The 16,523-nt window shown below is 34.7% G+C and overlaps 1 protein-coding gene across 1 annotated transcript in view; it reads right to left on the bottom strand.

The window, feature by feature from the left end:
• USH2A (usherin) overlaps nt 1–16,523 on the bottom strand; it is a 763,885-nt gene that overhangs the window by 330,292 nt on the left and 417,070 nt on the right. The window contains exon 35 of the mRNA XM_063114845.1: nt 4,611–4,762. Within this exon, the coding sequence (XP_062970915.1) occupies nt 4,611–4,762 (152 nt within the window). The remainder of the gene's footprint in view (nt 1–4,610; nt 4,763–16,523) is intronic.

Genomic DNA, 16,523 nt, shown 5'->3' with positions numbered 1-16,523 from the left:
GGATCAAAGCATACCTCGTGTTTTCTTCTTCCTGCTGTTAAAGCTTAGAACTTGAGCTCCTGACCAAGGCAGTTGCTTGTGATTTGCAGAAAATGTGGATCAGCTCACTCTGTGATTGTGCCTGTGGCTGTTCATATTCATACACTATTCTAGGCCTGCTTAAAAATTTTTATGTGATGGCAAAAGAGGAGAAATGCATACAGTCTCTTTTCCTAAGTTCCTGATTGAAGTGATAGACTTCTGACCTTTGTCAAAAAGCATCTTAACAAACACACACACATACACACACACAGATTTCTCTGAGTTGTGTTACTCCATCCTTAAGGTATAATCATAGAAAAGTTGATATTCTATTTATGAACTTCTGCAGGAAACAGTAAAAAATTAACTATTTGAAGATAAGGACTCTGCAATAAAATGTAATTCCAAACTACACAAGGGTCAGAAAGATTTTGATAGCTAAATGAATAAAATGACTAAGTGACCAGAGGAACATGAAGTTGGCAAGAAGTCAGAAAGGGGTTCAGGATTTGTCACTGTCTTTAAGTCACTGCCTTAAACTTGGTAAACCAATCACCATAAACTCATAAGCATCACTCATAAATATTTGGCCTTTCACAATTTATTGAACAGGTTGATAATTTCAACCTTATTCTTTTTTGTTTTTTTTTTTCAACCTTATTCTTAAAGTACAGACTCATGCCTCCCATGAAGAAAATCAAACATGAAATCCTTAGGCAGGCAAATAGTCTCATTTATGAAACCTTTGTTAGGGTGAATACACTTTCCAAATTAAGAAAATAAATGTGAAAAAGACAGTGTGTTCATTTTTAGTAAGTATCAGGTCACAACATGTTTTATTTTTGTCAGAGAAAGGCAATGGGTTTCATTGTTTTTAGTCTAATAGCTATGTATAAAAATGGTAACTAGACTGAAACCTATCAATTCATCACTTTAATATTTTATAACAATGCAGTTGGTTTTATTCTATCTATGTATGTAGTTCAAAATACTGTATAAAGAATTATTTTAAATGGTTCTAAATAAAACGAGACTCAAAAAGTTGAAGAATTAAGGGCAATTTCAGATAATTGTATTATTATCCTTAAATATCTGGGTAATTCAAAATAAATATATTTTTTAAATTTCTTTAAGTATTTGGATAAACACTCCAGTTTTTACTTTACATTAAGTTTGACAACTATACTATTTTGCCCTGACCCGGTCTTTTTATTACATTTATTTATTTATTTTTAAAATTTTACCTTTTCTTTCTCTATCTTGCATTAAAAGTAATTAAGGAAAAGGCACTTGGGAAGATAAACATTGGCTCGCTTTGACCTAAAAACCTTCCTGGACACAGAAAAAATATTTGAGAATAAATATGCAATAAAAACATATAAGCGTTTTAATAAAATTTTCATCCTTAATGCTATTACTGTGTGCCAGAAAGTCTTGCATAAGCAAGATTTCATTTAATTTCTCCACACCAACCCTCTTAAGGTAGGTATTATTTCCCTTGGTAATAGTTGAGAAATCTGAGGCATGGTACAATAAGTACACCTGAGGAGTAACAGTAGGTTTAGGGCAGACTTCCCGTTGAGAATTTTCTTGAGTGTAACATACATTGCCAGTAAGATTTAGATGTCTTCAGTAACAAATGTATTTGCTTCTTTTCAAAAAATGAATGTGAAAGAGTGAGTGTATGTGTGAATGTGTGTATCTGGGTGTGTTTGTGTGTGTAAGCATGCCATCACCAAGGAGCCAAGGCAGCTTTTTAACCACATCACTCAGCAGTGACCTATAGTTTCACAACTCAGCCTTAAGGCAGCCCCTGGGGAATCGATCCAATGAATGTTCCAAGGCCAGACACAGTCATAAAATTCTCAGTCTTAGACTACTCCACCAGTGTTGGATCACATGGGCTAAGTAGGGGAAAAAAGCAAGTGATTTTCCTATGGAAAAAATTACTGCATTTTATCATAGAAACACAAAATGTGAAGGGCTTCTCTCTAATATAACTGAAAGCAAGGAAAGCATTTGAAAAGTTCTCTGCTGCATTCTATGTTAATTTTTTCATTATTTCAACATTTCTAAAGCTTCGATTACTGGACTTAATTTGACAATGCATATTGGCATTTTAAAAGTAGGATCAAAGACACCGTAAATTGTTTTTTACACTGAAATTTTTTAAGAAGTCCAACACATTGTTTAAATGGACAAGCACTGAACAAACTACAGGGGAATCTTTTTTTTTTTTTTTTTTTTGATGGGTACAAAGCAATCCCTTCTGAACCACAAATAATATGTAACAAAATGTGGTCAGTCTAGGAAAACAGTACATACTGAGCTAATGCCACATGAAATGGTAAGAATATGGAACGTATGTATGCATTTTTATTTAAAAAGATACTTTATTTTACCAAATTTATCATGTTTTACTATTTTCTACTTTTATTATATGAGCAACTTGCCAGTTTTGAGGGTGAGTCATACCACATTCAAGACTGTGGAGCATATTTATCATAGAAAACATTAAATAGTATTTCCCTGCATATGTGGATAACAATGGTATTAAATACGTACAATATGTAAGACAAACAGCCTTTCTAAAAATAATAATTATCATTAAGGAATGATGTTAGGCAAACAAAAAATTTGATTCTTTCAAAAATTTATTATTTGAGTTTTGCCAGCAAAAGATTTAAAAACAAATGATAATTTTTGTTCTAATAAAACGTTTCATTTAAAATATGATAACATTGGACTTTAGATAAAGAATACATTTAAGAGAAATATATACACCATTGCTATAGTTGGCTAAATTTTGTTAAATATCACATTATAATTTAATGATAGTAAACTCTGGCTTTTAAGATTGATTTACAGATTTCTTAAATCAATAAGCACACATTAAAAAGAATGATTAACAAAAAGCAGCTGAATCTGTAATATCTTTCATGATTGTGATAGATATCTAGGGCTATTAAGAATATTCAGATACATAATCTCTTAAGGGCATAATATATACTATGAGTGGCACAAAAATATTTCACAAATCAATTGAAGACCGTAGGTTTTAACTTCTTGGCAGCATATAGTAGACTTGTTCTAAATAAAGACATTGTTGTTCAGTCCCAGTGATTAGAGATGGATCATTGACTGGGGAAAAGCGTTTGCGTACTGAGTACAGGATAAAGAAATGTACCAACGGGAGAAAATAACTCTGTGCTGTAAGTCAGGATTGAGTCTAGGATGTATGAGGCCGTGGCAGAATAGGTTTTACAGTCCAATCCTGCTTTCTTCCTTCCCATCAGGGCATTGTGGCATTTGATTTCTTAAGGTTAACATCGCCTACTATCTGTGCAGAATGCAGATCAATAACATGTCCCCCTTGTTTAAAGTGGCCAGAACATCAGGAGACAGAGTGAAGCCAATTTAGTAGCCAGAACCACAATTTACAGTTTCTATTTTGAAAAAATGTAAGTTTCAAGCTCATGTGCTCTTTTCATTCTTTTTCTTTTCTTTTTCTTTTTTTGAATGGAGAAGAAAAGCTGGCCTATTGCCATGGCTGCTTTTAAGGGTAAGTACCTATCAGAGGGGTCTGGGCAATAAAATGCTTAATGGCAATAAAAAACTACATCTCACCGAAGGATGATGTTAGCTGCTTGGAAAGCAACCAATCTCCAAAAAGAAATGGGAGGTGTGATCAAAAATAAGGAAGAAAAATTAAATCAAAGAGCTGTTTTTCAAGGTAATATTTATATAATACACTCTTCGATGAAGACAGAGTGCATTAAAATGACAGGGAATTAGCAAACACTGCCAAAAAATATCTAAAACTAATGAATACTTTCCTTAAAGGAAGCAAAATCTAATTAATACTGGAGAATACACAAAAGTATGATATGTTGTTTTGAAACGCAAGAATGTCATGCTAGTCTATGACAATTATGTACTATTAATTGGTTGTATAAAAATTATATTAGAAATAAAAAGCATAATTTTGTAAAGCTTTTAATTCCTAATGAAATATAGATATACGTTATAGATTTCTGAAATGTGGATATCAAAAGCTGATATTAATGTAATTTTAAATACTGTTCTTATAAAGCTATATCACATTAATAAAATACAACTATTTTATTCTAATAGATAAGGTAAATTCAACCTTTCAATTAATTGACCTACTGTTCATTTATTAATATTATTGTCGTATTTTGGCAGTCATGAACTTTCAATTATTTTCAGTTTTTATTAATAAATTTACTTAGTTGTCGAGACCATTATTAGGAAGAAAAAATATTCACCTTTAATGTGTCACTAAATGAAGCAAAATTGTTATGTATGCCTACTAAACCAGCCAACTTAACCTTTGTTTTAGTAAAATGTATATTCTGTCCTTCAATAGACCTATGTTCAGTCTTGAAATTTATGTTGAATATAAAATCTTAGTAACTCCTAAATGAACTTTAATAAAAAGAAAAATTTCCCATCCTGCTTGAAAGGCTAGCTGTGCAGAGAATGAGTCACCACAACTTACTTCTTCCTTGATATGTAGTGTCATCTGACATCTAACATGTGCCCGGGATGTAAATTCACACACTCACCAGTGGGCCCAGAGCACACCCTTTGGCTGTGCATGCTTGGACTCTGAAGGAATGTAAGCTCCAAGGAGCAAATCCATAAGCCTGACAGCTGAGTTCTGAGGAATTGTGAATTAATATACCATCTAGGTATAATCCATAACTTGTGATAACACCTGCAAAGATAATAATTGGCTGTTAGTATGATTACTAGACAATAGCAAAGAATGCCTTAAGAAAGCAAATGCTTCTTGATGTAGTTTCCAGTTCCAGGGAATCACTGAATCACAGTACATATCTGGTATTTTCCCTCTTCTAAACCCTGTCTCTGTCCAAAGGATAAAATAGGCTTTACCCTTAAATATCACATTGTTAAAATAATTAATACAGAGACAGAAGTAAAAGCCAATAGTTCCAGTATGAGAATCTTTCTAATGCATATTTCTATGTTAACTGCTGTCATTTGTGTCTCAGCTAAATGAAAAAAATGAAGAACATTTCTAATTTTTATTGCTTTCTAAAAAGATATTCTTAATAGACGTGCTCTAGAAGTCAAGTGACCTTATATGCTGTTGCATTATATAGTACTCAATATATCAGGTGCTGTTCTAAGCATCTGACATGTATCGATTCCTTTTTAACCCTCTCCTCACAGCATTTCTATAACAGAGGCAGTATTTTATAGTTGAGGAAATTGAGTCACAGCATTTAAATAACTTGCTCAAGATCACATAGCTGGCAGGTGTTTGAGTCAGGATTTGAATCTAGGAGGTTTGATTCCAGGGCCCATGTTCTCAACTACAACATTAAATCACCTAAATATAAAGCCTTGTACTAATTGTACAAATTACATTCATGAGGCACTCATGAATGAGTTACACAAACTATGGTTTGCTGGTTTTCATGGTGAATTAAAATTTATTTCAAAAGGAAAGTCGTGTATTTTCATAAAATCAACTAGTAGAGATAAGAGAAATTAAAATGGCTATTGAATATAATCATTTGATTTACTCAACAAAATATTTTCATGAAAAGGAAGTTAGGGCTTAGCAGAACCAAGAATCTATGTTCACTAGAGACACAGAATCCCCATACTGACTAAACGTTATACTGTGAGAAACAAAATTTTGTGTAATGCTACATTAAAACCTCTTTCAAAGTAAAATTGATTCCACAATGGGCCTCCCTGAGTAGTGTGTTCTTGTGTGATTATCTTAAATGTTCCTCTGTCAGATTGTCTTCGTTCAGGGCAGAAGTTGGGTGCTTCTCCCATAGCACACAATACATCTCCATTATGACACTTAATTGATCACATTATTAGTATTATTAGTCCTTGGGTTCTAAGATAGCTATTCATCTGCTGCACCTTCCGCCTCCTCCATAGTGGAACATTGTTGGCATTTCGGCTGTGATTGGGTGGCATCCCATAACGGCTCAAGGGTCGAATCAGCAAATACAGCAGCAAGCAGCAGCTCCCTGTCAGCCACCCCGTCTGCTCTTCCAGGACCCGGCACCTTTTCCCTTTAGTTCTTCCAGCCCTTCCACCACCTTTGAAATCAACTTCTTGCATAAAATGTCCTTTGTCTTAAATAACTAACATGTTTTCTCTTTTACCAAATAATATTGGTCAATACATCCTCTTAGGATTAAGGCTTTTTTATTTAAATGAGTTAATACTTTTAATAAGCTAATGCTATGACCTATTTTTCTTTTAGAAGATAACTTTGTACAGTTTTTCTTTCTGATAAGTCTATTTCCCTTAATTCCAAATTTGGGGGAAAGAGTCGATTTTACTCTCATGGACCGTTTATGGCTTCACCAAAAAGTGTGACTGTCAGCATCTGCTCTCCTTTATTTCTAGTGTGATTATCTATGGTAGCTCTAAAAATACTTATAGAAAGAATTTGATTTAATGCCATTTAATACTTGACACATGAAAACACAAATGCATTAAAACTGAGAAATGAAAGATAGTCATAATGGTAAAAAATCAACTAATACATAGAAAATTCAAGGGGAGAAAAAATGGATATAATCACAGTCATAATAATGACAAAAAACGATTGTGTGCCAGGCGCTCTGTGAAGCCATGATTTAATCCTCACCAAAAACAATCTGATGTGCAAAGTATGTGCTGCAGAAGCTCTGAAAGAAATCATAAGACCCTGGAAATGCTATCTGCTTGACCTGCTTTTCCACTGAACTAGAAAGTACCCAAATCAATATTTCCCTTTTCTTACATAATTGAGGAAGAGAGAATTTCTTTTATGCTAGGATTATGTGCATAATATCTCATTTATCGGACATTTGGGAAACGAGATATTTTATAGAAGTTAATTTTCGTTACAACTAAATCTCATTCTTTAAGTATGAACTTTAACAATCTTAACCATTTTGGGAGAAAATCTTTCTAGTAAATACTACACACATACCTGTCTTCTCACACAGAATATAATGAATATAACTGAGTCATTTTGTGAAGATTCAAACTGTGATTATGGATGTCAAGACTATTTTCTCTAATTCAGAAATACCACAGGGACTGATGAGACACAGGGAAATTTCCAAGTTCTTTCCCCAAATATTAGTCAGCGGCTGCACCTTACCAGTTCTTGTGTCCACTTCTTGAGTTCTTCCTCAACCTCCCTCAGTGACAGTCTCTCAAAAGTTACTATTTCTTCTTCTTTTTTTTTTTTCATCTACCTGACTCTAGCAAGTCAACCCCTAGCAATCTATGATGAGAAACTAGATAACCATGACATGTGGAACTATGGATACAGAAAAAACAGATCGTTATTGGAGAAGGGCTCAGAGTCAGCTGAGTACATGGCAAATGAGCTGAGAATGAAGATTAGTGAGGGTCGTGATGGTTAGTTCAACTGCTCCAAAACTTTCCAGACGCAATGGAATTTCAAGGTGGGTGAGACTGAAGTCCATCTTTAGTTCAGGTGAGATCACACACACACACACACACACACACACACACACACACACACACACACACACACACACGGAGTTTGCAGCATTCCATAAGTGCACAGTATGTGACAGCACACAAGGTACTTCGAAAAGTGCATGGAAATATAGAATTAAAAGATAATATAAATCTTTCCATGAACTTTTTGAAGACCCCTCGTATGCAGGAAGGCTAAAGGACCAATTGACCAAACTGTGGAACCAATGTACACTAGACAAGCAAGTCTGCCTTTTAAGTCATGCCTTACACCCCTCTCTACTCATCCACCATACCACCTCCATGATCACTGACATTTATGCTGGTTCCAACTCTTGGCTATTGTAAATAGTGCTGCAATAAATATGAGAGTGCAGGTGCCCCTTAGACATGATGATTTCCATTCCTCTGGGTATATACCCAGCAGTGGAATAGTGGGCATTTTAAGAGAAGCCAGGTCTTCCACACAAGGAAGTGGAGTCTTCCATTGGATTTTATATGATGAAGCTGGGTCTCCCATAAAAGGTAAAATGTGAAAAGGCCATGACTCAGGAAGATATTCCTGGTGGGGAAAATGACATTTACCAGTGCACAGAAGTAAGAAAGTGGGAGGTTTAGTAAAGATATCCTGAATAGACCAATATTTTGTTGTTATTGCTATAGAAGGAAAAACTCTAATAGTTATTTTCTATTTTGCCTTCAAAGGGAGGTCAAGGCCTTGAATGCCACTCCAAGGAGTTGGAATTTCATGATGCGCAGGAGAACCACTGACATTTTTATGAACTGACTAGGGGCATGATGAAGTCATACAAAGAAAAATTAATCTAGAATCACACATAAAATAGAAGAGAATAGGAAAGATCATGGAGGTTGGGAAAAGTGGGAAAGTTAAAAATATCAAAAAGAAAAAAATAGTTTTTAAAGGCATCTTTTCCTGAATATGTAGTAACTAATTGTGACTGAGGCAGGAATGTGGGAATGTCACATTTCAGCAGAGATCTGTGGTATATTCTAAGAGAGAAATATCTATAACAGTTTTATATACTTTCTCTTTGACAACAACAAAAACTTAAAGACTGGGATGTGTTAGATCGCAATATGGCGTCATAATGTTGCTTGTAAGGAAAGGAATGGTCTACCTTTATGAGAGACAGACTGAGAAGTTAGCAATGAAAAATTCATAAAGCCTGCTACCTAAGACCTAACTTACCTTTATTCTACTGGTTAAAAGAGGATTGTTTTTCAATTTCAGGATTAAAATTAAGAAGGCATGTCTTGTGGCAGAACTGTTCCGTGTCTTGACTGGATCAATATCAAAATCTTCGTTGTGCAACTGTACTATAGGTTTGGAAGATGCTGATATTGAGAGAAACTGCGTAAAGGGTACATGGGATCGCTGCTGTTTCTTACAACTGCATGTAAATAATTATCTAAAAGTAGAACATTTAATTCAGAAACAAAAATTGTTGTGCAGAGGAGCATGATAAGCAGAGGCAAACACTTGAAAGTCCGAGGAAATTCACGCCAAAACAATAACACTGTATCAGTGTTTTAATCAGGTACCATTCAATCCTCAGGAAAAATCCTTGAAAGTGGAATGAGTGTTATTTTCACCTTACAGATCAGAAAAACAGGTTTTAGAGAGGTTTAGTAATTTGGCCAATGTTCTACAGCTAGAAAGTACAGAGCTATGGTAGGCACTGAAGCATTCAGACTCAACGATGCATAGACTATTGTACTTACAGCTTCTGTATACCTATTGTTTCCAAGTTGTCAAAATCGTGTAATAAAACATAACACAGAAAAGTGTATACAATATAAATTATATTTTAATGACACATTAAAAAACAAAACAGGCATGTAACCATCACTCAGGTTAAAAAATGGAATATTGCCAGCACCCCAGAAATCTCGTTTGTCCATGATTCCAACACTTTCCCTCCCTTGTGGATAATGACATTGACTTTTTAAGAACTAAGTCCTTGTTTTTCTACCTAAGAATGCATCCCTAAACGACATAATTAAGTTTTGTGTGGTTTTCTAATATACATTAATAGAATTATGTTGTATGTATCTTTTTTTTTTTTTGCATCTTCCTTTGTGCAACATAATGTCTATGAATTCTATCCATGTGGTTGAGAGTAGCCGTGCTTCACTCATTTTCATTGCTGTGTAGTACTCCTGTAGGGTCAAACTTATTTATTTATTCTACTCTTGATAGATATTTAGATTGTTTCCATATTTTGGCTATTACATCAATGTAACTATAAACATTTTTGTACATGTGTCCTAAGGCACATGTAGACAAGTTTCCTATAGTATGTATTCTGAAGTGGAAATGGTATATGTTCAATTTCACTAGGCAATGCCCAAGTGTTTTTCAAAGTGTATCAATTTCCATTACCACCAGTAGTGCACATGCATTCTCATTGTTCCATATCCTCATAAAGACTTTATATTGTCAAACTTTTGATTTTTCCACTATTATATGTGTAAAGTGGTATCTTGTTTTGGAATTTTTTAATTTTTCAGATTATTAGAGAGGTCAAGTGCATTTCCTTATGTTTATAGCCATTTAATTGTTCTTCTTTTGTGAAATGCCTTTTCAGATCTTTTCCCTCATTTATTATTGACTTGTAGGAATGCTTTATATATATTCTGGATACAGTCTTCTGACACTTACAAGTGCTGTACATATCATCTCCCACTCTATTACTGATCTTTGCAAACTATTAGTTTACAGTACACTTTGATGAGAAGAAATGTTCTTAATTTTAGTAACCCTTTTACCATGAAGTTACCTTTTCATATCTAATAATATTGATTGCCTTTGTCTGATGTTAAAGTCTGGGTACACCAGATTTCTTTTCTTTTTTTATTCTTTTACTTTCAACCCTTTTGTATATGTGCTTTTGTTTTAGAAGAAAAGGATTAATAGCTAGTTCAGGGGATTTTCCTCTAATCTTGAGGACTCCTGAGGACATAACTCTTGGCTGAATACTCTTTGCAACCCTAACTCAAGCGGTACACCAGATCCAAGATGAGTGGAAATCCATCTGAGGACTATCTACCAGGCAAGCACATAAACTCACTGTCAACATTGTTTATGAGTAACAGTTAGCTAGTATTGATGAGATGCAGATGTGCCAAAGAATGGATAGTAGTCATGTATCTGGTAGCTTTATGTGATACAGGAGCTATGGTTTCATTCTATGGCATTCTATTAAGCTTTTTTTAAAAAATGAGGGGGAACTGTAAGTACTGACATGGACAGATGTCTATGCCACGTGAATAAGAAAAAGAAAAGCAAGTTGCACAAAAGCATAAATCATATGGCCGATTATTTTGAAGTGTTGATTCTATGCATATACATTTAAATAATTATTTATTCAATCAACAAATTAGTTCTTGCATGCCTACTCTGTTCTGAGCACTATTTTAGCTGCTGTCAGAGAAGATGCAAGCCACAGAAACAAAACCAGGGAGCAATGTCAAAGGCTTCCGAGCTGATGGCTTCTCATCACAGGGATTCTCCTTCCAACACACATCTTTCTCTTCCTGATCACAAACGTTTACAACTTGGTCAGGGAGTTAAAATCCTCTAAGCTTTTACTACATCACCAATAAAATGGGGGTGGTATTCCTTGTCCTGCTTCCTGACAGAGTTGATGTGAGAATCACATGAGCGAGCATATATGAATGAATGTGCCTTTGCAGTTAAATGTCCTGCACATACAAGGGATGAAGTTAAGAGTTGTCCTTTCTTTGGGGGTGGGTTAAAGCCTTATTTGCTAGGGAAGCTCACCTTAGATTAATTCCTCCTTTTCTGACCTACGTCATGGACTGCATGTCTCTTATAAATACTAATCTGCACACCTCTCAAAACAAGTCTGTGTTCCTCACTGGCACACTGTCATCCCACAGCAGTTTCTTACATACATATCCTAACTCTTTAAGACTCCTCACCTACCCCAATCAAGTCCAGAAAGTATGAAGAAACAGGAACCTACTAAATACTGTAAAATAATTTTTTTGAAGTCTGCTGGGTTGAGTAGATATGATTTTTGGTAATAATGTGGTTCATAAAAAAACTCTTTATGGAGTACCTACTGTATGCCAGGCATTGCACTACATGCTGGGAATACAGAAGTTATAACAGTCTTGGTTCCTGCCTTCATGAAACTTTCAGTCAAACTAAGAAGACAGACTTTAGGTGCATTATATGTGTATAAAGCTTATTAAAGGAAAATCAGATAGAATAGAACGAAAATGGGAGTGACAAGTGTGGAGGTGGACGCTACCCTAGAGTGGGTAGGTTAGGGGATAAGGCTTAGCTGAGAAACTGATCTTCAAGCTAAAGTTGGCACTTAGAGCTGTTCATCAATTGGAAAAATGTTGTAAACCATCTGACTAATTATAACAAAGAAATATTTCCTAATAACAAATGAAACACTTTGAATGAGATAGCAATAAGTTGAAAACTATTTTAAAAATTAAATATCATAGATTTATTAGATAAAAATCGGCTTCTAGAACCTTTGAACATGGTTTTCATTATTTGCTTTGAAGATGTCTATTGTGCCAAAACAAAGTTAACAAAATGGTATTTTTGTTTGCTTCTTTATTTATTTTTGCTATTCTTAGAATAAAGGAAAGTATTTAAATTTATCTTCACATCCCTCACCTCTCATCCCCCAAAATCTGCATGCTAAAATGTGGATTCAATAAGATTTAGGAATCAGTCAGGGTCTCAGCAGGAAACTGGTAGCTATTAAAATGGGCAACTGAGGAGATTTTAGAGAAGGGAGTATTTAGAAAGATGTGGGTAAGGTTAAGGGAAAGCAACAAGTGACAATAAAGCCTCCCCAGCTAGTAATAGCTAGGACTCCTAGGAGATCATGCTAACCAGTTGGCTAGGAGCCAGTAAACATCCTTACCTCTATAGGGGAAAAGGTGAGGGCAGATTCAGAAGCTTGCAGAAAATGCTAGATAGGAAAGGGCCATTGGATAGGAGCAGTAGCATTTGGTAGAGGAATGTAGCCCTGGAGTCCAGAGCTAGGCAGGAAGGGAACCAAGGGGAATGTTCTGGGACTCTGTTCTCTTCTTATCCCTCCTCTCTTGCTGCTGTTGCCCATGGATAAACCAACAGGAAGCCAGAGGGAGAGGAAACCCACTGACCCTGTGAGTAAAGGTCAGCCTGGCAGTGCACAGGGAGGAATGAAGAAAAGTACAGAGTGGGTCTAGAAAGGCAAAAGTCAAAAGAGAAATAACCAACATAAAAAAAAAAAAAACCTGTTAATTTTATTATATTTTACTGTATTGTACTTTTTAACGCTTTTCTTTCATATTCCCTTGTGCTAATAATCAGTAAGATCACTATAACAAAATAAAACCACATTATGCTGTGTAGTTAATACAGTTCTACTCATTCCGTTCTTCAATAGATAATCCATAAAATGGAAGCTTCATTCCCATTGGCTATCCAGCGTAAGCAGTTTCAAGTTGATCACTTTTTTCCATAATGATAGAATTTTTAAGGTGTTTAATTTTCACAGGGAAGTTGAATCATAATTGTCCATAAAGCACATCCACTGGGATATATATCTTTGTGCCTCTTCATCATGTTATGTCAAATTGTATTTCCTAAGATGTTTAATAGGTTGTCATATATAACTAAGGAAATTCAATACAAGTAAAATACAATGTAAATTTAATACAATGTATCTCTATTTACACTGAAGAATTTTGTTTACTGTAAGAATTAAACAACAGTGCTTTAGTGTGTCATAAAAATAACATGCATCGTGAATATAGATGCTCCAAACATATTTGTTTGTTTTTTCCAGTGCAGCATGGTGATATGAATGTCGACTGAGAGTCTCCCCAAGGTCTGGATGATGATTGAATGTGACAGATACCTCCCTATGTGAATACTTGATCCTTCAATTAAAAAGGAAAAGAGAGGAGAGCTTTCACATTGTGGAATAATGCCTTATTACTGTTGCGCTCTCCTAAAAATGGAATCAACGAAATCTAAAAAAGATTGTGCTTGGGAAATTCTATCTGACAAACTGACTGGAGGTGTTTCATAAAAGTCACACAAGGTTTGCTCAAAACTGTCAAGCAGTTTTCCTAAGTGATTCACTGAATTCTATAATCCATTTTGCCTATTAAAAATGATCATTTCCAGGAAAAAATAAAATCACATTTTAATTGTTTAAAAATAAAGTTATTTCAAAATAAAGTTAAAAAAAAACTCAGTTATTCAAAACCAGAAAAAAATCAAAACAGAATCTTATGAATTTTGAATATTGGTACTGAGAATAAGATATAGAACAAGTAAAAGTAACTTAAAATTTGTTTTTCACATGACTAGATGTAATTGTACATTATGGGCATTTCTGCAAAAAAAATAGAGGCAGAAAAGCACAGTAAATAAAACCATGAATTTTTGTCATTCACATCTTTGTTTTGTATTACATTCTCATTTAACTGTCTTGACTTTGAGTAACTAAATTGCTTAATACTTATAAATCTGAGTTTCCACATCTGTGGAATAACAATACCTATTTCATGGGCTAGTCAGGAGAATTAAAGTCCCTGGCAAATAGTTATAAATCATAGCTATCACTATTATTAGTACTATTAGTAGTAGTAGTGTTAGCAAGAAATCAAATGCTTCTTGCTCTGCAGGAATGGAGTATTTCATTAATATTTGCACATACCTTCATGTACATATATTATAAAACTTCTATATGATGATGTCTATAGCATCATCTCAAAGTGAAGAACAACATATAGAGTGTATAAAAAAGTCTATAGTTAATCTGTTTCTCTACCACCCATTCCTGAAATAATATAACGTGCTCAAAAAACTGAACTAAATGTTCTTTTAATAATGTTCTATTGTCTTCATAGTACTATGAGTACATCTACACAGAATAAGCAACCTCCTAAAATTTTTCTATTTTTATTAACATGATCAGCACTGTTTTGATACAGATCCATATACAAATTCTCACAAAGAACTTTGGCCGATAAAAAAAAAAACTGCTGAATTAGGAAAATATTTCCATAGGCTCCTCAATTACCTTCATTGCTCAAGAAGACCCTGGGGCCCTGGGTCTAACAGGTGCCCAGCTCCCATGATCCTCTCTTAGTATGCAGATCTTGACATTAAAAAACCCTGATCTCAATAACAACATATCCTTTCGTACTGAGGCATGCCAAGCAGATACAGCTCTACATCTGTCTCTCTTTACAATGTCTACAGATTACCAGGTTGATGAAGTCTGAAGCATTAGAACCAGGTCTCTAAGTATGTGCTTTAAGCCTTCTGTAGGCCAAGAGGGAGATTCTTCTCCACTGCCTTTGAAATTATCCCACCTATGTTACATAATTATAAGATGTGCTCTAAATGTGCATTTGTGTATATTGTACGATTGCATGTGCATATGCTTCTCACATCAACATGATTACCATTTTCTATTGTCCCTATCATCAGTAAACATTAATTCATCAACAGCTATTTAATACCCATCTACTCTGTGACTGGCAGCCTGCCGAGGGCTGGTACATATGATTCCTGTCCTCATACAACTCACAAACCAGCAGACAAACTACTTTAGGTAAATTGATTTAGGTAAGTATAGAGGATAGTTACAAGAAATGATAACTATTAATAAAGAATAAGAATTTTAGGTTCTATATTTTAGCTAGTATTTAAAAAAAATATTCTAATTAGTTTAAAATGTCACTGCAAATGTTATGTTAGATAATGATATGTAAGCTTGGCATAGTCAGATAACTATGCTACTTTAGCAAGGTAAACTTCAAGTGTGGAGAAAAAACATATTTCAAGATTCTAAAGCCTAAGCTTCTAAAAGGAAATATGGCTTGTGAGAATTTAGAAGCTCTCAAAAGAGAAATTCTAGTTACATAATCGTAATCTACCCAATACAAGTCACAGACTTATTAGACAGTAATCCTTTGTGCTCCTTCTCTTTGATGGCTAACGGTGGTACAAAGGAAGAGTCAAAATCCTACATAAGAAAGGGGTCTATGTACCTCACACCTAAAAGTAGCTCTTTTCAGAGGTTTTTAAATCCTGCCTGAAATTGCAGCCTGTAAAGATCACCTTTGCCAGAGGGAGTGTGGGTGCAAAGGGCTCTGATTAGAGAAACACAGAGCCGGATTGTCACACCATCATTTTTGCACATACGTGAAGCAAGGGACTAGAATTAAGCAGGACATATCTGAAGGTGTGCAAAGCCTTAGGTGTGAATCAAGTGATAATGACTCACTACTTGGCAGACTAAGGCAATTAACAGCAAGTAGCATTGTAACAGCAGAATCATGGAAGCTTACATGTCCATCAATAAAAGATGGGTCATATAAACTGGTTTCATTCAGTGGGATCTACACTGCCTTTCAAAAGAGTGAGGTGAAGCTACACTTAACTGCCATGGAAAGAAGTTTCTATCATATTAAGCAAGAAAAATAAGTTTCACAACAGAACAAACAATATGATCTGACCTTTGTTTAACAAATGTATATTTTATGCACATACTTGGGTACTTGAAAAAGTTCGTGGAAGGATTTGTACTATCTTTCAATTTTATTTTTCTACAAACCCTTTTTGAAGTACCATCGTATCTATACCAATCACAAATTTTTGTTTGTTTTAAACTAACACAGTCTTTAAACCTTTTTCCTGTTTTAAAAGTTTATTGCATTTTTATTACATCCTTTTTATATCATATATTTTTTATTACAGTAAAAAACACATAGCATAAAATTTACCATCTTTACCATCTTTAAGAAAGTGGTATTGTGGCGTTATCTATATGCCCATGGCTGTGCGACAGATCTCTAGGACGTGTTCATCTTGGAAAACTGAAACTTGATACCCACTGAACAGAAACTCTCCATTTCCCCCTCCCACCCAGCGCCTACTAACTTTAATTCTACTTTCTGTCTGTATG

This window comes from Cynocephalus volans, chromosome 11 (assembly GCF_027409185.1).
Source record: "Cynocephalus volans isolate mCynVol1 chromosome 11, mCynVol1.pri, whole genome shotgun sequence".
NCBI classification, from domain to species: domain Eukaryota; kingdom Metazoa; phylum Chordata; class Mammalia; order Dermoptera; family Cynocephalidae; genus Cynocephalus; species Cynocephalus volans.
This window is presented reverse-complemented; position numbering and strand designations above follow the sequence as displayed.